We start from the raw sequence: 25,132 nt of genomic DNA, 5'->3' as shown, positions 1-25,132 counted from the left end.
TAAGGGCGGGACGGTCGGCCTGACGCCGACAGTGAGGGCTGGAGCACACTTAGCTGTCCTCCTCCCCCCCTCACTACTCACTCTGGGGCACCAGATTCCCGCACTTTTTTAGTTACGCCCACAGCTCCCTCCTCCCCTGTGAACGCCGACAGCCATGTTTTAAGCACATTCTGCCGGTGGAGGACTTCTGGCTGCAGCCCTGGGAGACCCGAGGCAGGGAATCTGGTGGCCACACACCGCTTGAGCGGTCGGTAATGGTCCCCCTAGAGTGCCAAACTGTATATATATATATATATATATATATATATATTATTTTTGTATACTTTTTCTCGGTTCGGCTGTACTGTTAGCTTGCGGCTATATATCCCTCAGTGATCACTCTCCTGGGAAACAACAGCATGTCGTTCACAAGGAGCAAGTGTGCCAAGACACAGGGTTATTTTGCAACCTGTACCTCTTGTGCGGCTATGCTACCTGCAGGTTCCACCTACCCTCACTGTGAGCAATGCTCGGGCCCGGTGGCACTCGCTCAGCCGGAGCCTGGGGCACTGGTGGGACCCTCGGCCCAGGTAGAATCGTCGGCTTCCCCTGTCCAGGTGGCAGGGACAGAGTTTGCAGTCTTAGCTGAGAAACTCTCTAAGTCACTGTCACAATCCATGGCTCAGTCTATGGACAAATGGTCTGCTAAGATACTAGAAGCGTGCAGTCCAGACCGGCCCTTACACAGGCCCCGGGCACTGCGGGATCGCCCCCAGGCCCCTCTCGGTCTGCGACGAAGCGTGCTCCTGGGGTGGCCTCTAGTTATTACGTGGAGGACTCCGGCACGGACCGCAGTCCCAGACCGGCTAAGCGGGCTCGCTTAGAATCTTCCCCGACTTCATCACGCTGTTCGGGGCCTCAGCTTGAGGACTCTCTAGAGGATGAGGCGGAGGTCGCAGCCCAGGACTCTGACCCTGACGTTGCTCTCAATCTTGATACACCTGAAGGGGACGCCATAGTAAATGACCTTTATGGCGTCCATCAACCAGGTGCTAGATCTTTCTCCCCCAACTCCACCTATAGAGGAGTCGGCCTCACAGCAGGAGAAGCACCAGTTTAGGTTTCCCAAACGTACTCGTAGTGCTTTCTTCGATCACTCTAACTTCAGAGATGCTGTCCAGAAGCGCAGGGCTTTTCCAGACAAGCGCTTTACTAAACGCCTTAATGACACACGTTACCCCTTCCCCTCTGACGTAGTTAAGGGTTGGGCTCAATGTCCCAAGGTGGATCCTCCAGTCTCTAGACTGGCGGCTAGATCCGTAGTAGCAGTGGCTGACGGTTCATCGCTCAAGGATGCCACGGACAGGCAGATAGAGCTCCTAATGAAATCCATCTATGAAGCCATAGGCGCGTCCTTTGCCCCAGCCTTTGCAGCAGTGTGGGCACTCCAGGCTATCTCAACTTGTCTGTCTGAGATTAATGCGGTCACCCGTACCTCTGCTCCGCAAGTAGCGTCTTTGACTTCTCAGGCGTCTGTATTTTCATCCTACGCCATGAATGCTGTCCTGGACTCGGCTAGCCGTACAGCGGTAGCATCCGCCAATTCGGTGGCAGTCCGCAGGGCCATGTGGCTACGCGAATGAAGGCAGACTCTGCTTCCAAGAAGTTCTTGACCGGTTTGCCTTTTTTCTGGCGACCGATTGTTTGGCGAGCAATTGGATGAAATTCTTCGTCCAACAGGCCACAGAAGAGCCAGAGAAACTCTTCTGCATGTCGGTCTAAGTCATGTCCAAAGACCGCCGGAGGCACCGTCTCCAAGGCGGCCTCCTCATGACTTTCGGCCTCCCCAAACCGCATCCTCGGTCGGTGGCAGGCTCTCCCGCTTTTGCGTCGCCTGGTGGCCACATGTCCAAGACCAATGGGTGAGGGACATTCTGTCTCACGGTTACAGGATAGAGTTCAGCTCTCATCCTCCGACTCGTTTCTTTCAGAACATCTCCGCCCCCCGAGCGAACCGTTGCACTTTTTCAGGCGGTGGACACTCTGAAGACAGAAGGAGTTGTGATCCCCGTTCCCCTTCAGGAACGTGGTCGCGATTTTTACTCCAACCTGTTCGTGGTGCCAAAAAAGGACGGTTCATTCCGTCCCGTTTTGGACCTCAAATTGCTCAACAGACATGTGAAAACCAGGCGGTTTTGCATGGAATCCCTCTGCTCTGTCATCGCTGCGATGTCTCAAGGAGACTTCCTAGCATCAATCGACATCAGGGATGCCTATCTCCATGTGCCGATCGCTCCAGAGCATCAACGCTTCCTGCGTTTCGCCATTGGACGAACACCTTCAGTTGTGGCACTGCCTTTCGGCCTGGTGACAGCCCCACGGGTCTTCACCAAGGTCATAGCATCCGTTGTGGCAGTCCTACACTCTCAGGGCCACTCGGTGATCCCGTACTTAGACGATCTCCTTGTCAAGGCACCCTCCCGGGTGGCATGTCAACACAGTCTGACCGTTGCTCTGGAGACTCTCCAGAGGTTCGGGTGGATCATCAATTTCCCAAAGTCAAAATTGACTCAGACCCAATCACTGAATTACCTCGGGATGGAGTTTCATACTCTCTCAGCGATAGTCAAGCTACCGCTAGACAAACAGCGTTCGCTGCAAACAGGGGTGCAATCTCTCCTTCGGGCCCAGTCACACCCCTTGAGGCGCCTCATGCACTTCCTGGGGAAGATGGTGGCAGCAATGGAGGCAGTTCCCTTTGCGCAGTTTCATCTGCGTCCACTCCAATGGGACATTCTCAACAAATGGGACAAGAGGTCGACATCCTTAGACAGGAACGTCTCTCTTTCTCTGGCAGCCAAGACCTCCCTTCAGTGGTGGCTTCTTCCCACTTCTCTGTCGAAGAAAAAATTTTTCCTGCCCCCATCCTGGGCTGTGGTCACGACGGACGCGAGTCTGTCAGGGTGGGGAGCGTTTTTTCTCCACCACAAGGCTCAGGGAACCTGGACTCCGACAGAGTCCTCCCTTCAGATCAATGTTCTGGAGATAAGGGCAGTGTATCTAGCCCTAAAGGCGTTCCTCCGGCAATTCTGCCCAGAGTGTTGCGCAAGATCAGGCCCGGCTGCCGCCACGCCATCCTCGTCGCTCCAGACTGGCCGAGGAGGTCGTGGTACCCGGACCTGTGGCACCTCACGGTGGGTCAACCGTGGGCGCTCCCAGGCCGACCAGACTTGCTGTATCAAGGGCCATTTTTCCATCTGAATTCTGCGGCCCTCAACCTGACTGTGTGGCCATTGAGTCCTGGCTCCTAGCGTCCTCAGGGTTATCTCAAGAGGTCATTACCACTATGAGACAGGGCAGGAAACCAACGTCAGCCAAGATCTATCACAGGGCTTGGAGGATCTTCTTAGCCTGGTGCCCTGATAAGGGGTTTACCCCCTGGCCGTTTTCCTTACCCACGTTTCATTCCTTCCTTCAATCCGGAATGGACAAGGGTTTGTCTCTCGGCTCTCTCAAGGGACAAGTATCGGCGCTTTCCGTGTTTTTTCAAAAGCGTCTAGCCAGGCTTCCGCAGGTCCGCACGTTCCTGCAGGGAGTTTGCCACATAGTCCCACCTTACAAGCGGCCGCTGGAACCCTGGGATCTCAACAGGGTTCTACGGGCTCTTCAGAGACCACCTTTTGAGCCGCTGCGGGATGTCTCTCTATCATGTCTTTCGCAGAAGGTGGCATTTCTAGTGGCAGTTACATCACTCCAAAGAGTGTCTGAGCTAGCAGCGCTGTCATGCAAAGCCCCCTTCCTCGTATTTCACCAGGATAAGGTGGTTCTGCGTCCGGTCCCGGACTTTCTCCCTAAGGCGGTGTCCCCTTTTTATCTCAATCAGGAGATCTCCTTACCTTCATTTTGCCCTCATCCAATTCACCAATGTGAAAAGGATTTGCATTTGTTAGATCTAGTGAGAACAATCCGGATCTACGTGTCTCGCACGGCGCCACTGCGCCGTTCGGATGCGCTCTTTGTTCTTGTCGCTGGCCAGCGTAAGGGGTCGCAGGCTTCCAAGTCAACCTTGGCTCGGTGGATCAAGGAACCGATTGTTGAAGCCTACCGTTCTTCTGGGCTTCCGATTCCTTCAGGGCTGAAAGCCCATTCTACCAGAGCCGTGGGTGCGTCCTGGGCTTTGCGGCACCAGGCTACGGCTCAGCAGGTGTGTCAGGCGGCTACCTGGTCTAGTCTGCACACTTTCACGAAACACTATCAGGTGCATACCTATGCTTCGGCGGATGCCAGTCTAGGTAGGCGAGTCCTTTAGGCGGCGGTTTCCCACCTGTAAGAGGAGGGCCGTTGTCGGCTCTTTTTATCGGGGTATTCTTTTACCCACCCAGGGACTGCTTTTGGACGTCCCAATTGTCTGGGTCTCCCAATGGAGCGACAAAGAAGAAGGGAATTTTGTTTACTTACCGTAAATTCCTTTTCTTCTAGCTCCTATTGGGAGACCCAGCACCCGCCCCTGTTCCCTTCGGGCTGTTTATTTTTTTGTGTACACATGTTGTTCATGTTGAATTGTTCTTTTGGTTCATGGTTTTCAGTTCTCCGAACATCCTTCGGATTGAATTTACCTTAGACCAATTTATAAGTTTCCTCCTTCCTGCTTTTGCACCAAAACTGAGGAGCCCGTGATGCACGGGAGGGTGTATAGGCAGAGGGGAGGGGTTACACTTTTTAAAGTGTAATACTTTGTGTGGCCTCCGGAGGCAGTAGCTATACACCCAATTGTCTGGGTCTCCCAATAGGAGCTAGAAGAAAAGGAATTTACGGTAAGTAAGCAAAATTCCCTTCTTCTCCAGGGTTCAACTTTTTACACTTACGACTTCAATGTTTATATTTGCCGATTTTTTTTTTTTATTTTTTTTTTTTATTTTTTTTCCCTTAGGTGCCTACTCCAGCCGCAGTGGCCACGAAGCAGATGTCCAGGGCTAAACCTATAGCTGTGACCCCGGCGTCTCAGAGCATTGCTGCAGCAGGGAGAACTCCTGCCAAGATGGCGGCCGATGAGAGCAGCGAAGAATCGGACAGTGATGATGTAATTTTTTTTATATATATAAATATATATTTCTTTGTCGCTCCATTGGGAGACCCAGACAATTGGGTGTATAGCTTCTGCCTCCGGAGGCCACACAAAGTATTACACTTTAAAAATTGTAACCCCTCCCCTCTGCCTATACACCCTCCTGTGCATCACGGGCCCATCAGTTTTTATGCTTTGTGTTGAAGGAGGCACACATTCACGCAAGCTCCACATTTTAGTCAGCAGCAGCTGCTGATTTTTTCGGATGGAAGAAAAGAGGGCCCCCCACAGGGCCCCCGGCATGCTCCCTTCTCGCCCCACTATTGTCGGCGGTGCTGTTAAGGTTGAGGTACCCATTGCGGGTACAAAGGCTGGAGCCACATGCCGTTTTCCTTCCCCATCCCTTAGAGGCTCTGGGAGAAGTGGGATCCTAACCGGTCACCATGCACTGGGACCGGGCTCCCTCCGCAGCCCCTGGGGGATTCTGACGGACAGGAGACCGGGTATCATCAGGGACAGGCCCTGCTTCTAAGAGGTACTCTGTGTCCCCTTGGGGACGGCGCATGGAGCGCCTGTGTAACAGACGCTGCAGCGGCTGCTGTGTTTTTTGTGACGCCGGGACGACCGCGCCGACCGCGCCTGTTTGCCGGCCGCGTTATTAAATTTAGTCCCCGGCTTCTGCGGCCTAGTACCATATACTCCCGCCCCCGGGCCTGCCAGTCAAGGGTAAGGGCGGGACGCTAGACTGGACGTCGGCAGTGAGGGCTGGAGCATACTTAGGTATCCTCCTCACCCCTCACTGAGCACTGTGGGGCACCAGATTCCCGCACTTTATTAGTCACGCCCACGGCTCCCTCTTTCCCTGAGAACGCTGGCAGCCATTGTTATATCACTTCTGCCGGTGAAGGACTTCAGAACGAGCTCTGCAGCTCTGGGAGGCCCAGGCAGGGAATCTGGTGGACACACAACCGCTTTGGGCGGTCGGTAAGCCGCACCGGTTACCAGATGCTGGCCCCCCTGGGTGCCGAAGTGTATATATATATATCTATATATTGTATACATTTTCTCTGTTCGGCCACATTATTTGCTTTTGGCTATATACCCTCACTGATTACTCTAAGAGGAGACAACAGCATGTCGTCCGCAAAAAGCAAGGGTGCCAAGGCACAGGCTTATTTTGCAACCTGTACCTCTTGTGCGGCTATGTTACCTGCAGGTTCCACCTACCCTCATTGTGTGCAATGCTCGGCCCCTGTGGCACTCACTCAGCCGGAGCCTCAGGCACTGGTGGGACCCTCGGCTCAGGTAGAACCACCGGCTTCCACTGTCCAGGTGGCAGGGACAGAGTTTGCAGTTTTGGCTGAGAAACTCTGAGTCGCTTTCACAATCCATGGCTCAGTCTATGGACAGATGGTCTGCTAAGATACTAGAAGCCTTGCAGTCCAGACCGGACCGGTAACTCAGGCCCCGGGCACTGTTCAATCATCGCCCCCAGGCCCCCCTCGGTCGGCGCAGCAAAGTGCTCCTGGGGTGACACCTAGGTCCCACGGTGAGGACTCCGACACGGACCGCAGTCCCAGACCGGCTAAGCGGGCTCGCTGGGAACTTCCCTCGACTTCATCACACTGCTCAGGGTCTCAGCATGAGGACTCTCTGGAGGATGAAGCGGAGGTCGCAGATCAGGGCTCTGATCCTGACGCCGCTCTCAACCTTGATACACCTGAAGGGGACGCCATAGTAAATGACCTTATAGCGTCCATCAACCAGGTGCTAGAACTTTCTCCTCCAACTCCACCGATAGAGGAGTCGGCTTCACAGCAGGAGAAACACCAGTTCAGGTTTCCCAAACGTACACGGAGTGCGTTTTTCGATCACTCTAACTTCAGAGATGCTGTCCAGAAGCACCGAGCATTTCCGGACAAGCGCTTTACTAAGCGCCTTAATGACACACGTTACCCCTTCCCCCCTGACGTAGTTAAGGGTTGGGCTCAGCGTCCCAAGGTGGATCCTCCAATCTCTAGACTGGCGGCTAGATCCATAGTAGCAGTGGCAGATGGTTCATCGCTCAAGGATGCCACTGACAGGCAAATAGAGCTCTTGATGAAATCCATCTATGAAGCCATAGGCGCGTCTTTTGCTCCGGCATTCGCAGCCGTATGGGCACTCCAAGCTATCTCAGCTTGTCTGTCTGAGATTAATGCGGTCACACGCACCTCTACTCCGCAGGTTGTGTCTTTGACTTCTCAGGCGTCGGCTTTTTCGTCCTACGCCATGAACGCCGTCCTGGACTCTGCGAGCCGTACAGCGGTAGCATCCGCCAATTCAGTGGCAGTCCGCAGGGCCATGTGGCTACGTGAATGGAAGGCAGACTCTGCTTCCAAGAAGTTCTTAACCGGTTTGCCATTTTCTGGCGACCGTTTGTTTGGCGAGCAATTGGACGAAATTATTAAACAATCCAAGGGAAAGGACTCGTCCTTACTCCAGTCCAAACCAAACAGACCTCAGCAACGAAAGATACAACCGAGGTTTCGGTCCTTTCGGCCCTCAGCCAGGTCCCATTCCTCCACGTCCAACAGGCCACAGAAGGGCCAGAGGAACTCTGATGCATGGCGGTCTAAGTCACGTCCTAAAAAGAACGCCGGAGGAACCGCCCCCAAGGCGGCCTCCTCATGACTTTCGGCCTCCCCAAACCGCATCCTCGGTCGGTGGCAGGCTCTCCCGCTTTTGCGACGCCTGGTGGCCACATGTCCAAGACCGATGGGTGAGAGACATTCTGTCTCACGGTTACAGGATAGAGCTCAGCTCTCGTCCTCCGACTCGTTTCTTCAGAACATCTCCGCCCCCCGAGCGAGCCGATGCACTTTTTCAGGCGGTGAACACTCTGAAGGCAGAAGGAGTGGTGATCCCCGTTCCCCTTCAAGATTGTGGTCGCGGTTTTTACTCCAACTTGTTCGTGGTGCCAAAAAAGGACGGATCATTCCGTCCTGTTCTGGACCTCAAACTGCTCAACAGACACGTGAAAACCAGACGGTTCCGGATGGAATCTCTCCGCTCTGTCATCGCCTCGATGTCCCAAGGAGACTTCCTAGCATCAATCGACATCAGGGATGCTTATCTCCACGTGCCGATTGCACCAGAGCATCAGCGCTTCCTGCGTTTCGCCATCAGAGACGAACACCTTCAGTTCGTGGCACTGCCTTTCGGCCTGGCGACAGCCCCACGGGTCTTCACCAAGGTCATGGCAGCAGTGGTGGCGGTCCTACACTCTCAGGGCCACTCGGTGATCCCTTACTTAGACGATCTTCTAGTCAAGGCACCCTCCCGGGTGGCATGCCAACACAGCCTGACCATTGCTCTAAAGACTCTCCAGAGGTTCGGGTGGATCATCAATTTCCCAAAGTCAAAATTGACACCGACCCAATCGCTGACTTACCTCGGGATGGAGTTTCATACTCTCTCAGCGATAGTGAAGCTTCCGCTGGACAAACAGCGTTCACTACAGACAGGGGTGCAATCTCTCCTTCGAGCCCAGTCACACCCCTTGAGGCGCCTCATGCACTTCCTAGGGAAGATGGTGGCAGCAATGGAGGCAGTTCCCTTTGCGCAGTTTCATCTGCGTCCACTTCAATGGGACATTCTCCGCAAATGGGACAGGAGGTCGACGTCCCTAGACAGGAACGTCTCCCTTTCTCGGGCAGCCAAAACCTCTCTTCAGTGGTGGATTCTTCCCACTTCTTTGTCGAAGGGAAAATCCTTCCTGCCCCCATCCTGGGCTGTCGTCACGACTGACGCGAGTCTGTCAGGGTGGGGAGCGGTCTTCCTCCACCACAGGGCTCAGGGAACCTGGACTCCGACAGAGTCCTCCATTCAGATCAATGTTCTGGAGATAAGGGCAGTGTATCTAGCCCTAAAGGCGTTCCAGCGGTGGCTGGAGGGCAGGCAGATCCGAATTCAGTCGGACAACGCCACGGCGGTTGCGTACATCAACCACCAAGGCGGCACACGCAGTCGTCAAGCCTTCCAAGAAGTTCGGCGGATTCTGCTGTGGGCGGGAAGCCACAGCCTCCACCATCTCCGCAGTTCACATCCCGGGCGTAGAAAACTGGGAAGCAGACTTTCTCAGTCGCCAGGGCATGGACGCAGGGGAATGGTCTCTTCACCCGGACGTGTTTCAAGAGATCTGTTGCCGCTGGGGAACGCCGGACGTCGACCTAATGGCGTCTCGGCACAACAACAAAGTCCCGGCATTCATGGCACGGTCTCAAGATCACAGAGCTCTGGCGGCAGACGCATTAGTTCAGGATTGGTCGCAGTTCCGACTGCCTTATGTATTTCCTCCTCTGGCACTGCTGCCCAAAGTGTTACGCAAGATCAGGTCCGACTGCCGCCGCGCCATCCTCATCGCCCCAGACTGGCCGAGGAGGTCGTGGTACCCGGATCTGTGGCATCTCACGGTGGGTCAACCGTGGGCACTCCCAGACCGACCAGACTTGCTGTCTCAAGGGCCATTTTTCCATCTGAATTCTGCGGCCCTCAAACTGACTGTGTGGCCATTGAGTCCTGGCTCCTAGCGTCCTCAGGGTTATCTCAAGATGTCATTGCCACTATGAGACAGGCCAGGAAACCAACGTCCGCCAAGATCTACCACAGGACGTGGAGGATCTTCTTATCCTGGTTCTCTGATCAGGGTTTTACTCCCTGGCCGTTTGCCTTGCCCACTTTTCTTTCTTTCCTTCAATCCGGAATGGACAAGGATTTGTCTCTCGGCTCTCTCAAGGGACAAGTATCGGCGCTTTCCGTGTTTTTTCAAAAGCGTCTAGCCAGGCTTCCGCAGGTCCGCACGTTCCTGCAGGGGGTTTGCCACATAGTCCCACCTTACAAGCGTCCGCTAGAACCCTGGGATCTTAACAGGGTGCTAACGGCTCTTCAGAAACCACCTTTCGAGCCGATGCGGGATGTCTCTCTATCACGCCTTTCGCAGAAGGTGGCCTTCCTAGTGGCAGTCACATCACTTCGGAGAGTGTCTGAGCTAGCAGCGCTGTCATGCAAAGCCCCCTTCCTGGTGTTTCACCAGGATAAGGTGGTTCTGCGTCCGGTCCCGGAATTTCTCCCTAAGGTGGTATCCCCTTTTCATCTCAATCAGGATATCTCCTTACCTTCTTTTTGCCCTCATCCAGTTCACCAATGTGAAAAGGATTTGCACTTGTTAGATCTCGTGAGAGCACTCAGGCTCTACATTTCTCGCACGGCGCCCCTGCGCCGTTCTGATGCGCTCTTTGTCCTTGTCGCTGGCCAGCGTAAGGGGTCGCAGGCTTCCAAGTCAACCTTGGCTCGGTGGATCAAGGAACCGATTCTTGAAGCCTACCGTTCGTCTGGGCTTCCGATTCCTTCAGGGCTGAAAGCCCATTCTACCAGAGCCGTAGGTGCGTCCTGGGCATTGCGGCACCAGGCTACGGCTCAGCAGGTGTGTCAGGCGGCTACCTGGTCGAGTCTGCACACTTTCACGAAACACTATCAGGTGCATACCTATGCTTCGGCAGATGCCAGCCTAGGTAGGCGAGTCCTTCAGGCGGCGGTTGCCCACCTGTAAGAGGGGGTCGTTTTTCGGCTCTTTTTATCGAGGTATTCTTTTACCCACCAAGGGACTGCTTTTGGACGTCCCAATTGTCTGGGTCTCCCAATGGAGCGACAAAGAAGAAGGGAATTTTGTTTACTTACCGTAAATTCCTTTTCTTCTAGCTCCTATTGGGAGACCCAGCACCCGCCCCTGTTCCCTTCGGGCTGTTGTTCTTTTGTGTACACATGTTGTTCATGTTTAATCGTTCTTTGGTTCATGGTTTCAGTTCTCCGAACATCCTTCGGATTGAATTTACCTTAGACCAATTTATAAGTTTCCTCCTTCCTGCTTTGGCACCAAAACTGATGGGCCCGTGATGCACGGGAGGGTGTATAGGCAGAGGGGAGGGGTTACACTTTTTAAAGTGTAATACTTTGTGTGGCCTCCGGAGGCAGAAGCTATACACCCAATTGTCTGGGTCTCCCAATAGGAGCTAGAAGAAAAGGAATTTACGGTAAGTAAACAAAATTCCCTTCATCTACCCCCCCACCCCCTCAAATATGTTTCAATTACGTAAAATCCGAAAAAACGTTATGTCGCCTGTGGTGCAGATCCAACTGCTGCAACCCCAATTGATTGCTCCGACAGCACAGATGGGACAGAGATTTGTCATGTCATGCTACTGCTTTTTTGGGAGACCACGTTTGGCCTCTCTGCTCCTTTTTGCTTGCAACCTCTGAGGCTCCTACTTACTACCAATCTGTCCGATCAACTAGTAGGGGTCAATTCAGTTGGTCCGTTTACCATTGATAACATATCTCTCATACATTTCCTGCATTTTAGTATCAGAGAGATTACAGCTAAACCTTTCTTAGGCCTTGTGCCACGTTTTTGTGCGGTTTTTTTGGGTGCAGTTTTTGTCCCAAAACTGCATGCAATTCCTACCCCTGCAAATTCTGAGATTTCAGTTTTTCTGTCCACACGTTGCAGATTTTTTTTTGGCTGCATTTTTGTGGTGACTACAAAGATGCAGCATGTCAATTCTTTCTGTATTTTTGCCAGCGTTTTTCAGCCCTCTTAGTCAATAGATTTGACTTAAAAAAAAAAAAAAAATGCACTAGGCAAAAACGCAGTAAAAAGCAGGAAGAAATACATGCAGAGGGTGCGTTTTTTTTGGGGACCAAAAACGTGCATCTTTGTGATCACCACAAAGTTGTGGCGTGCGTACATAGCCTTACTTTCATCCTAGCCTAGTTTTTTGCAGTAAAACCTCCGCCTCTGACTATAGGCAGCCCATCATCTAAACCGTCTGCGCCAACCCCTGCATATGTTGGGGATTCGGATGCCGAATCGGAAGAGAAAACAGTACGCTAATAACTTTCCAATTATTTTTATTTAAAACTATTGTTAACTTATCAAAATTATCAACTTGAAAATTACCCGGCTATATTTAGTCAAACAATTAACTCACCTATACTGTGATGGCTGGAGCTGTTTTTCTTTACTGTGGCTGTGATGTTAGGGGATATTGATCATGTTGCTCCTCACAACTGCTTTTCCAGGTTTGCCTCGGTCTGGAGAGGCTGGGGGCGTAGACATTTCAGGAGGGTCTGGGGGCGTAGACATTTCAGGAGGGTCTGGGGGCGTAGACATTGCAGGAGGGTCTGGGGGCGTAGACATTGCAGGAGGGTCTGGGGGCGTAGACATTGCAGGAGGGTCTGGGGGCGTAGACATTGCAGGAGGGGCAGGGGGCGTAGACATTGCAGGAGGGGCAGGGGGCGTAGACATTGCAGGAGGGGCAGGGGGCGTAGACATTGCAGGAGGGGCAGGGGGCGTAGACATTGCAGGGGGTGTAGACATTGCAGGAGGGGCAGGGGGCGTAGACATTGCAGGAGGGGCCGGGGGCGTAGACATTGCAGTTGGGGCTGGGGGCGTAGACATTGCAGGAGGGGCCGGGGGCCGTAGACATTGCCGGAGGGGCCGGGGGCGCAGACCTTGCCGGAGGGGCCGGGGGCACGGGCAGGACCGTGGGGGCACAAACGGCACCAGCCGGAAGGCATGTACAGCAGGGAGGTTGGTAAAGCTGCTGCTGCTCTTCCTCTTTTGTGGGACAGGAGCACATATCGCACTTGCCTCACCCAAAGGTAAACCGTGGGCACGCTGCCACTTGAGGCCAGCATGAGGACCTTATGGTATGCCCATTCAGTAGTGAATGCTGCGTGCACGTCCTCGCATTAAGCATTGGGATTTAAAGGACCAGCAAAATTGCGGCCTCCGCCCCAAGCACTGCGGTGCCCAGAAATGTGCCCAGGAACCGCAGAAAGTCATTGCAGGCCAGAGGTTCCCCACCATTAATTTAGAAAATGGCTTTAGCGTTAGCCATAGCCTTCAACTTACTGTTCCTATTTTTTTCTATTGTGTGGGTTTTATAGGGACAGAAAGTCAGTGCAAGCCAGAAAAAAACTTCTCCAAAGCCTCCCTCTTCAGCAGGGAGGACCGCAGTGGCCGGGAAGATGATCGCACAGCCTAAGCCATCCCAAGACAGCTCAGAGACCAGCGAATCCGAGGAGGAGGAACCGCAGGTATGGCTTATGCGCCATAGTGCTGTCAAGGGAGGAATTTTGGGTCAAGACTGCTAATGGAGTCTTCGTTTAGGATCCAGAGACGGTGCCCCATTAATGCTGTATACCAGTGCCGATATATATCAATCCATGTATATAAGACAAAGAACACAGACATGCTCTCTTTTCAGCCAGCATCACCAACTGACTCGTATAATACGATAGATCCAATTATACAGTAAGTAAGCATAAATAACCTTGAAACTAACGAAGGAGTGCGTTCACTCCCCAATTTCTCACATCACTCCTGCCCTCCCGTACATTCCTTTTGTGTGAACATTACTGATAAGACTTTGTAGCTTCACATCCTGGCTTCATCATCTTTAGTTAACTCCTTCATGATTATACAACTTTGAATTATACTATAGATCTGTGCAATTGCTACATAGACAGACAGATAATTTTGCATCTAGATTTTGATTTAGTTATATACACAGATATTCTTATTACGTTTAAACAAACATACTACAGCTCAGGTGACCTCCACAGTCCCCCCTTTAATAAAATATCTGTGAATATTATTAACCTTAAATTTAATTAATTTAATTTTAAATTAAAAATTTTCCCCATTTAGATATATTTTATTATTTGGGACTTATTTGTGACCTACTGCCCTTGGGACTTTAATTATATCTATATCTACCGTATTTTTCGCTTTATAAGACGCACCGGAATATAAGACGCACCCCAAACTTAGACATAAAAAAGGTAAAAAAAAGAAAAATGGGGTCCGTCTTATACTCCGGTGTTCTCTTACCGGAGGGGGGCAGCAGTGGTGGTGAAGCAGGGTCGCAGGAGGCACAGGTTGTGCTGGCAGGCACGGCAGGTCAGTGGCAGCGGGGTCCGTGATTGCAGGTGCCGTGGTTGCAGGCGCGGTGGCAGGATCCGTGGGGTCCGTGGTGGCGGCAGCAGCCGTGGCGTGTGAGCCGTGCAGCAGGCCGGTGCAGTGAGTGTCCGCGGTCCCGGTTGAGTGGTGGCAGCGGCGGCGGCGACTGCTCAGTGGTGGCATGGACTGCTCAGTGGTGGAGTGTGTCCGCGGTCCCGGTTCAGTGGTGGCAGCGGCGGCGACGGCTCAGTGGTGGGAGTGGCGGCGACGGCTCAGTGGTGGGAGCGGCGGTAACTGCTCAGTGGTGGCAGCGGCAGGGACTGCTCAGTGGTGGCGTGTGTCCGCGGTCCCGATTCAGTGGTGGCAGTGGTGGCAGCGGCGGCGGCAACTGCTCAGTGGTGGCAGCGGCAGGGACTGCTCAGTGGTGGCGTGTGTCCGCGGTCCCGGTTCAGTGGTGGCAGCGGCGGCTCAGTGGTGGGAGTGGCGGCAACTGCTCAGTGGTGGCAGCGGCAGGGACTGCTCAGTGGTGGCGTGTGTCCGCGGTCCCGGTTCAGTGGTGGCAGCGGCGGCGGCGGCGGCTCAGTAGTGGGAGCGGCGGCGACGGCTCAGTGGTGGAGTGTGTCCGCGGTCCCGATTCAAGTAATGGCGCCCGGAGCGACGCATGCGCAGATGGAGCTCTCATCCAAGGGCTCCATCTGCGCACGCGCTGACTCCCGGAGCAGCGCGTGCGCAGATGGAGCTCTCATCCAAGAGCTCCACCGGCGCCATCATTTGAAAGTGGGACTGCGGACAACTGGTAAGCTGCACAGCCGCCCGCCCCGCATGCACAGCTGCCCGCCCACTCTGCGTACAAGCCGCCGGGTACCTGTGCTTGCGTGCGGTGGCAGCCGGGTACCCATGGCTGTGTGCGGGCGGCAGATGGGTGACTGTGTGAGGGCGGCAGCCGAGTACCTGCACGGGCACCCGACTGCCGCTCGCACACAGCACCCGGCTGCCGCCCGCACACAGCCATGGGTACCCGTCTGCCACCGCATGCAAGCACAGGTACCTGGCTGCCGACCCCACACAGCACCCGCTGCCGCCCGTACACAGCCACGGGTACCCGGCAGCCGCTGCATGCAAGTACAGGTACCCGGGCGCTTGCATGCAGCCACAGGCACCCGCCCGATCGCCCCCCCCCCGCTACCGCTTTATAAGACGCACCCCCCATTTTCCTCCCAAAATTTGGGGAGGAAAAGTGCGTCTTATAAAGCGAAAAATACGGTATATATGCGGGCTTTCTATGGGATTGTTGTTTAATTTAACACTACAGGCTTTAGCTCTCCCCTTAAATACTTATTTGTATTTATTAAACATAACTCTATGATTTATGAGGGCTATTAGAATTGGCGTTATTACTCTCATTAGGGCACATTATCTTGATTAAGAAAAATTAAATCTAAACCTTATTTAAAAATTAGCACATAATTAAAAAACAAAAAAACAAAAGGACATTTGGAAATTGTCCATGGCTCTTCTTTCCGGATATAAAACAAAAAGAAGGATGCTTAGTCAGTGCTAGTCCACTTAGGGCCACTTTGTGAACCTGGATAATCTGCTCTTGATAAAACATGATGAGGCTTCATGTATACAGTTTGTGGCTCAGACTTGGAAAAACCTTCTGGGATAATGGGTTGAATAGCAGCCGCTTTCTGCTTCGGTTGTGTTGGGTCCATTGGTTTTTGAGATGTGACGTCAACTCGCGTGTCACTGCCAGTGCTCAGCAGACTAGGCCGGAGAGACATCAGCCTGATGGGATAGGCTCTTCCAAATCTTTTCCTGAAATGAGATTTTCCATATCTAGCATTTTGTATTAAGAAAAATTACTGAAATTAGTAGGAAACAAAAACAATTGTAATGGTTAGATTACATTAACCAAACCACATTTTTGGGTCTATGAAATGGCTGAATTAAGTATTTTAGGTTACTCAATTCGTACCTTCAACAGTCCCCCCTTGACTTATTTCTGCCATTTCCAAATACTAAGGGTACTGTGTTCCCTTAGGAAAAGAGGAAGAAAGATCTGTTGGTAAATCCTGCCTGACTGAACGCTGAGGCATGGGTGGAGAGGGAAATGGGATTTCTTCACCGGTTTGAGACCAAGGACCCCTAGGCGAGTCCTCACCCTTTGTAGTTGGACTTTCCCATGTCTCAAGGTTCTCTAAGTCCTCTCTTCTAACTGTTTCGGCAATGATGGTTTGGGACTGTACAGGTTTTTCGTAAAGGATAAATATAAGCAGGACGCTCAGTGCAGCTTCGGTGGATCGACCCTTCTGCAATGCGGGGCGTGAATCTATGTTGTCCTGCCGTTGAGCTTTATCGAAATTTCTGTGTCCTTTTAGGATTAATCAGTCTCCTGACCGAAAACCATATACTACTAACTCTGATTTAGGATCTGGAATTAAAAAATACACTTGTTTATTTCTCTAATTAGTCAATCATATAAAAATTATACATGGTTTGCGCTAGACCAAAGAAAAACATTTTACATTGGAACCTGTTTATTACTAAAGAGAAACACAACACACACTAAAAAGAAATACAACACGCATTGATTTACAACTTATCAGTTTGTTTGTTTGTTTACATACCACTTGCATTATGTGGATTTTCAGCAATGACATCGTTTTCTGCACTGGAAAGCCTCTGAACAGACCTGGAAAGAAATCTACACAACACGCACAGACTTGCATACAACGTGCTCATGATAAACATCTATAATTAGTTTCCAGTCTCTACGAATGGGTAGAGCAGGTGCAGGGTGTTTCTACGGACTCTTTACAGTTTTTCCTCATTGTTTTAAAAACGTGCTCCACAAGACCGGGTGAGTTTATCTACCTGGGTACTGAACCCTGGCGTCACCAAAGCGCACACTGATATCTAACTTTCACAGATGTTAGTCCATGTTACTTGGGCCATCATTAAGAAGAGATCTCATGGCAGAGAAAGCTTACCGCCCTTCATCCACAGACCTTCCTCAGTCAGCCGGCTCCCTGTGTCTCGCACTCCACTCCTTATTGGTTCACTTGATCCAGTAGGGATTTAAGAACACAAGGAGTGACAGAAGTCACTGACGTGACCGGTGTCACCGAGGCATGGTCTTTATGCATGGTAAAGGACTCCTCAACTCTAGGCCCGTTCACTGCTTCTTGGTCCGCTGCACCTGTGCGGGGATCTCCATCCGATTCCATCAGCTCAGATCTAGACTTTCTTTTTGGCGTACCTAGCTTATTTGACAACAGGAAAGATCTACATCCTACATACACATTTTGACTATCTTACCTACCTCTGCTCCACCCATCTAGAGAGGCACTTACGTCACTTCCTTTCGTACCGATAGAAGGGGAGGAAGTGGCCTAAATTTAGACTACCTCATGTTGTGCAAATTGTAGCATATTCAGTGCAGAATCGACCATCATCTGGTTTCATCTATAAAAACAAAAACTAAAAGAAATATAGATTAGATCATTCCTATAACAGACATATATTCCTACATTCATAATAATCCAATAAACATGACATAACTGTTGCAAAAGAAAGGCCAGCTTTAAAGCCTGGTTTAAAGCCTATCCAATATGTCTGCTGCTAGAAAAATATAACTTCCTCCCTTTTTATATATACTACTTTGACAAAATATATAGATCTATAACAGTAAACAATATGATTAACCAACAAATAAATATAACTTATACTCTACTGGGAAATTTTGGAACCTTACAACAGGGTTCATAGATATTCTGTATCTACAAAAGAAAAAGGAAAATAATCAATATTGGCAGTTTGTATGCAAAAATAATAGAAAACAAAAACATAACCATAAAAACAAAAAAAACCTAATTTGTATATTTTAAAAAATATACTTTTCCCTGCAAAATTAATTTAATTATTTAAATAGCAGCAGAATACTATTGACAATCTTCTATGAAATTTTGAACTCTAAGGATTAAACAAAATCCACTCCACCAGCCGGAAAAAGCACTTGTTAGTACATAAGACAGAAACAGCTTTGTAAATCTGCTGAAACTACTTTTTTTTTTTTTTACAACTTATAATAACTAGCAGCGTACTGTATACCCTCCCACATATCCCTGCAGGAGTGCGAGAGCATCATTAAAATTGATAGCTTGGGACTGGAAATCACTGCAACAAAAGAAGGATTTTTGTGTACTCACCGTAAAATCTCTTTCTCTGAGTCTTCATTGGGGGACACAGGACCATGGGTTATGCTGCTGTCACTAGGAGGCTGACACTAAGTAAACAGAAAAAGTTAGCTCCTCCCCAGCAGTATAACCCCTGAGCCAGAGGCGGGCTCAATCAGTTTAGTGCACAAGCAGTAGGAGGAGAACCAAACAATACTGGATAAAACAAGGTAACAAAAAAACTATGACGAACAGTCGTGAGACCAGTGACCTGGGAATATGGGCACTGGGGTAACATGCATGTCAAACATAACAATAAACACAAGCAGGGTGGGTGCTGTGTCCCCCAATGAAGACTCAGAGAAAGAGATTTTACGGTGAGTACACAAAAATCCTTCTTTCTCCATCGTTTCATTGGGGGACACAGGACCATGGGACGTCCAAAAGCAGTCCCTGGGTGGGAAGAAAACCATCACCGGAGATAGGAAGGAAGTCACTTCCCGTTGCCGGGCTTGACCCGGACCTACAAGCACCTACGGTGTTACAGGTGAGCCACTGCCACCCGCAAACCTTACGCCGAGACTGGCCTCTGCTGAAGCTCGAGTGAGAACCTGGTAGAAACTAGGAAAGGTACGCCGACTAGATCGGGTGGCGGACCAGAGGACCTGGTCGATCGACGTCTGGAGTCCGACCGTTCAGGGGTGCCCCTTGCTCGGTAGACCGCGGCGGAAGACCGTCCCTCATGTGATAGTCTTCACATATGGAGGAAGGGATCCATGTGATATTCAGGCCCTTGGCGCCGGCATACGCTTCTTGGGCCAGGGTGGAAGGATGGACTGACAGTCGGTGAAACCGAAAAATGGTGTCCTGCAGACACGAAAGACTGAGGGCTCGTACCAGCCCTAGAACGAACTATGCCCCTTTCAGGCTGAGAGGGGAGCCTAGAACCGAAGAACCGAGACCTAAAGTCCTCTTCTGGAAGGAAAGGCGAGGTGACCCAGACAGAAAAGAAGGGTTCTGGCTGGAGCCCCCCCCTTATCCTGCTGGCGGAGCCGGAAAAGTGGTGGAAAAGACTACAAGAGGGCTGTCCGCCCCGATGCCGTCCGTAACCACCGGATGGCCACGAAGAGCCCACCTCTCAAATCAGGAGGGAGCAGGGAAAAGGGGAGCCTTGAGGAAACCCATCACTGGATTAGGGACTCACATTTCCAGTGAACTATGAAAGCGCCGAGCCCGATGGGCGTTTCTCTGAGCGAAAGCCATGAATGAAGGACGGGAAGTGAACGGGCTCCGAAGATGCGGTCCTCACACCACCGGGGGAGGTCTTTCCGAGTGGAAACAAAACCTCGAGGAGACTGGATTCCCGGCCCTCCTCATTGTCTGCCATCATTGTGTCCCAGACCTGACCGAGCCAGCACCCGGGAACCACAGGTGAGGCCGTTGAACTTGGGGCTTCTGAGTCCTAGTAGAAGTAGAGGGGCCCCGACACGGAAGAATGTGGCGGTCTGGAAGAAGCCACGGCGCATCTGCGAGGAGATGAGTAATTTATGCGAACTATTCTCGCCTGTGCCACCCTCGAGCTATCGTCTGCCTTGATCCATCTTGAGAACCCTCGAGGTCATGGGAAGCCGCGGGAAGATGCGCGAGAGTCTGACCAGGCTACACGACCAGTCGAGGGCGTCGTCATCTAGTCCAGAGCAGGTGGCACCCTTGAAGCACCAATGACTTGAAAGTTGGATCGGGAGCTCAAAAGGTCCACGAGTGGAGGTCTTCCTTCATCAGAGGTCTGGCTGGTGACTTTCCTATTGAGGAGCCCTCTACCTAAGCGGGGTCCATCCTACCGAGAAAATCGGTCGTCCAAACGTCCACGCTAGGGATGTGCTGCCGCGATTAGCGAGTGAAGGGCCCCGTCCCAGAGCAAAATCTTCTTGGCCTCTTCCTTGCCGTGACGCTCTCTGCGTCATCCTGGTGGATGATGCACGTCACCGTTGTGGAATGGACCGATTGGAACCTGACTGGGCAACCCCGACTCAGAGAGGAAACTGTAACCGGGTAACCGGATGGCTATGAAATCGGAATGTTGAAGGGAAGACAACACACTAGGGGTGTCCCTCGGGACCGTGCTGAGGAATGTCGGGGTAGCCTACCCTAGCACGGGAGGCTGGAGACGGTTGACACTAAACCCCAGAGGAGGGGGGGAAGCTTCCCAAGGGACGGAAGCGGAGACCGGTCCGCTAGGAGGAGATTGGCGGTTCACCCGCGAAGACGGAACCTTCCTGTCTCCTCCTTGAGTGGTTCGTTGGAGAGTCAGGGACGAAAAATGGTAAGTGCACCGTCGCTATCCCGCCACAGACTGCCGAGGATTCGCATAGCAACAAAACGAAGGAAAAAGTGGCGCGGGAGGCGCACTCTGTGCCCGGAATGAAACTACTCCTGCGCGAGGAGTACCCACTCTAGAAACGGCGCGAATACCGTGCCTGATGGACGATGGACCGGGACGGGGTCAAGGAGGACTCCTTCCGGTAGCACCGCTACCTTGGTAATGAAAACGTTATGATGACGGACTACAAACTCAAGGGAGGGTCCTTGATAAGAGAACTCAGGGCCTCCCGGTCGCTTCTGGGAGAAGAGGGCCTAGCAGCTCTGTAGAGTAGGATGCGCAGGGACAGTGATCCCTGCAAGCACTTCTAGAAAAAAACTGGAACGGTCCACTGCCCCGGAAGGCGGAGAAGCTGTTGGAGGGATAGAGGCTCCCTGAAGTGGCGCGGCGTGGACGGCTGGGACCTAGCGTGAGGGGACGATCCTGGCACCTCTGGTCCGATGTAGGAAAAAGGGATGTACCCTTCCGTTATGGAGCCTTGGGGAGGGATGTACACTATCCTGACGTAACCTGGCGGATCAACTGGACTTGCCTATCTCCTAGTGGGCGATTCCTAGATCGGGAAGAGAAGTCAGCGACTTCCTAGATGCCGAATCTGCGTTCCTGATCCCGAGTCAGAGGTCTCAATCGGTAGGCACACTGATGTCAGAGGCTCAGGCCGAGTGGCAGGCAGACACCAGATTTGTGAAGAGAGGGTACTCACTGAAGCTGATAACCAGCGTTGGGTCGGCATAGGTGGCGCGAGGACCGCTGCGTAGAGTGTCCGTGGAGTCCCTGCGGGGCGTCGCGATAAGGACGAGAAGCTTGGAGGAACCCGGGCGGGTCGAGTACAGGGAAGCGTGCTCCTTTATCACGGAGCCCTCTTCGAGAAGGGGTAAGACAAATAAAGGACTTACCGCTGGTAAAAATTGCGACCGGGGAATATACGTGATCACGCAGTCATACGGCGAACTGGATGTCCACTGAAAACCGCAGGGACCTCCACCTTCCTGTCCTTCCTGCAAGGCGGCATGCCCCCCTCTCTCCAGAGCCCTCTGGGGGAATGATAAAGACAATAACACGACTTACCGCAGGTAAACGCCGTGTCTGGCTGTTGTCTGTGATCAGCCAGCGACTCCAGTGTGGCATGCCCATTCTCTCCGGGACCCCTTTTGGAGAAGGGAATAATGACGATGACAAGACTTACCGCTGGTAAACGTCGTGTCTGATAGTTGACTGTGAGCACGCGGTAACTCAGCGAGCTCTGGATGTCGTCTGAGCACATCACGGGTCCGCTCCAAATGACTTAAGGGGGACCTGCGTGCACGGAGATAAGAGGGCTGTCCGTAGCCTTACGGCCTGACTCACCAATTCCGGCAGGCTTTTCGTCATGTGGCAAAACATCCAGGTCCTGCTTGAAGTCCAACAGAGGTGGAAGGCCTGGGCCATCACCCGAGAGGTCGGGAGACTGCCGGAGGAAGGGCAGTCTGGACCTGGGGAATAAGGTGGAAACACAGGGGGGCCACAAAAGACGAGACCTGGCGGGTCCGCTTCTAGCATAGGTAAAGGTCCCTGGAACGGGACTCAAGACCCTGGGCGGATTGCGCTAGACCTATGGATGGAATAACAGAGAATTGGCCGGGGACGCAGCGCGTGCGCGCGAAGCCGAGGGATGACGGCGAGGGGATTTATGGCCTGAGACAGGGCATTAACCCGTCCAGGGGACTAAAAACTAAAATCTCGAGCTGGGAGCGCGATATACAAAAGGTGAAGCCAACGAAGTGCCCGAAAGTACTGCAAGAGTTAAGGTATAAAAAACTCATGTACGGAAAACTTTAATGAAAATTGACCAAAATACAAAATAAAGAAGAGTGTGTTCTAATTTTCCCCTAAGAAAGTGTTGCTGCGGCCTCAGTAAGCCCAGACTAGGAGTCTGGTATAAACTCCCTTTTACTTTTTTTTTTTTTTTTTTTAAAAAATGGGACGCTGTGTGAGCGGGAAAAAATATCCCCCACCCCCCAGTGATGCCTGGAGCAGGGCGGAGGGCGGGAACGGAGAGGCCGGCGGCCAATAACGCTGTGCGGGAGGCGGGGCTGGGGACACCGAGGACAGGGCCGAAGCCGGGGGCTAAATTTTGAAGGTGCCGGGGCGGCAGAGGCAGCGCCGGCGGACCCGGCCGCAGGCGGCGGCGGAGAGGATCCTTGGCGCGCTGTGCGGGAGGTGGCCTGGGGACGCCGAGGACCGGGCTGGAGCAGAGGTACCGTCGCGGGCAAGGTAGCTCCGGGGGACCCGACCGCAGGTAGCGGCGAGGATCCTCGGCACGCTGTGCGGAGGCGGCCTGGGTACGCCGAGGACAGTGGCCGAAGCAGAGGTGCCGTCGCGGGGAGAGGCAGCGCCGGCGGACCCGACCGCAGGCGGCGGCGGCGGCGAGGAACCTCGGCGCGCTGATGGGGACGCCGGGGAGTAAATTTTGGAGCGGGCCGAGGAGGAGGGTAGGGGAAAACGGTCCTACCTGAACTCGGCGGCGGAGGCCCAGCGACGGAGGCGGTGCAGGCAGGGCACCCTGCCCCTGCCTGTGAACGGTGCCCTCGCCCTGGGAGACTATAGACTCCGGGAGAGAACGTGTAGAAGGCAGGGAAGTGGACCTCATGATGGGGGAAGGAGCCCCCAGCAGCAGAAAGCAGCGGTGAGGGCCCGTCAGATCACAGCACGCTGCAAAGGATCCATCCCTGCTGAATGTCCCTGTAGGCCCATTGGGGTGATACCGCAGGGCGAATCAGGGGTGCCCACGACAACCTGCCCACACGAACACCCCCGGGAGTGGTACCAGCGGGGGCGGACGGGGGAGAGGGCCCAAAATCTCAAAACTCCTGCGACCCTGTGGAGTGGTACCGACAGGGCTGCGGATGGAAGAGTGAAGGGAATACCTGCATAGAGAAAAAAGACAGGTATAAGAGCGATGAGCGGCGCCGATATAAGAGAAAAAAGCGCAATAAAAAAGCAAATGGCTGAGGGGGGCCGAGACAGCCCACATCAGCCTCCTACGACACTAAGCTAAAAACTGATTGAGCCCGCCTCTGGCTCAGGGGTTATACTGCTGGGGAGGAGCTAACTTTTTCTGTTTACTTAGTGTCAGCCTCCTAGTGACAGCAGCATAACCCATGGTCCTGTGTCCCCCAATGAAACGATGGAGAAAGCAAGCAGTCCGGGGCTCCCCCCTGTGTCACTAGGGAAGGTTGGGGCAGACTCCTGGGTGCAGCCGGACTGTGGGCAGTATCTTGGAAAATCTCCTGGGACTGATTTAAAGGGATACTATGATACTCTGGGAAAAGGCACACCTGGCTTCAGGTAGATCATTACTGAATCTACAGGGAACACCTTTATTGTAAATTTATGTGTTGCAAGTTTTGGTTACGGTTTTGAGGGTACCTGGCCAAACACTGAGATTTGGGGGTGTGACACTTTCTTTGATAGTGACCGGGCTGACCACAACGCCAACAATTCTGTTGCTGGCTTTGTTGATTGGGAGCTACGTATACGGGGTTTGGACTTTGTTGGGGCATGGGCTGTGGCGGGGGCTGCACCGGCACATTTGTATATACCAATTGATCTTGAGCACATCTTTTTAAAGCGGCACAATACTGTTGTCCACTTTAGAAAATGGTGTCATCAGTGCCTGGGGGCATTGTGAGATGGGGCTCCATTAAGGGCCAAAAACTGTCTCCTGCTTTTACTTTGGTGAGATTAACAAGGTCCTTCCGGGCAGCTGAGTATAACTGATGGACCTGTAGCATCTTCCTATAAAATCGCATAGGGTTAATGCTGGGATCTGGCAGGCAGGGGATTAATGCCGCTGACTGGGTAGGGTTGAAAGGGACATATTTAAATGAGGGCTGTTCCTCGTCAGGTTCGGGGTAAAACTCACTATGTGTCCTAAGGGAAAAAGGGGGATCCAAGGGGAGGGGATTGGTAATTGGGGAGTGTGACGGCAGACTGGCCGGTGAGGGGAGAGACGGCATTGCAGGTATGGGAGGGAAAATGGGTATGGGTGTGGAAAGGGTTAAGGGATGCTGTCTAGTGACTGCAGCATCTGTGAATATCTCCGGGACGGGGAGTAGAATGGGGATCAGGTTGTGGGGCAGCAACAAAACAACCTGCCGGAGGACCCTCAGATCTGTCCTCAGACTCGGGTAACATATAGAAAAACACAACATCTCCTCGCTCATCCTCTTCTTTGACTTCAATATATCTTTCTGATAGCAATGCCTGCGATATTCTGCCAAACAATTCTGCATCATTCAACAATCTCCTGTCTTTTACCTTGCCCTTTTTTGCTTTCAATGCTGTTGCCCATAGTGACAGTTGTAACGCTACCTCCTTTTGGTAATTCTAACATTTTTAAAAATCTCCAAGGCACGACATACAGCTTTCTTCCCTTCTCTCTCTGCAACTAGCTCTAACACATTCTGTGAACCTTCAGGCCTCTCAACTTTCTGTCTCCTCTGTCTGAACATTTTTGCTATGTTGGTGGTGTCTGGATTACACTA

General features: G+C 52.4%; 1 protein-coding gene across 8 annotated transcripts in view; it reads left to right on the top strand.

Moving 5' to 3' along the window:
- TCOF1 (treacle ribosome biogenesis factor 1) overlaps nt 1–25,132 on the top strand; it is a 311,423-nt gene that overhangs the window by 208,004 nt on the left and 78,287 nt on the right. For 7 of the 8 annotated variants that reach the window (XM_075344358.1, XM_075344353.1, XM_075344354.1 and 4 more), the window contains 2 exons: nt 4,910–5,059; nt 13,034–13,183. In XM_075344358.1, coding sequence (XP_075200473.1) covers nt 4,910–5,059; nt 13,034–13,183 — 300 coding nt within the window. The remainder of the gene's footprint in view (nt 1–4,909; nt 5,060–13,033; nt 13,184–25,132) is intronic. The other variant, XM_075344355.1, reaches the window with a different exon arrangement.

The sequence above is a fragment of the Anomaloglossus baeobatrachus genome, chromosome 4, assembly GCF_048569485.1.
Source record: "Anomaloglossus baeobatrachus isolate aAnoBae1 chromosome 4, aAnoBae1.hap1, whole genome shotgun sequence".
NCBI classification, from domain to species: Eukaryota; Metazoa; Chordata; class Amphibia; order Anura; family Aromobatidae; genus Anomaloglossus; species Anomaloglossus baeobatrachus.
The sequence above is the reverse complement of the archived record's forward strand: the minus strand, read 5'-3'. Positions and strand labels throughout refer to the sequence as shown.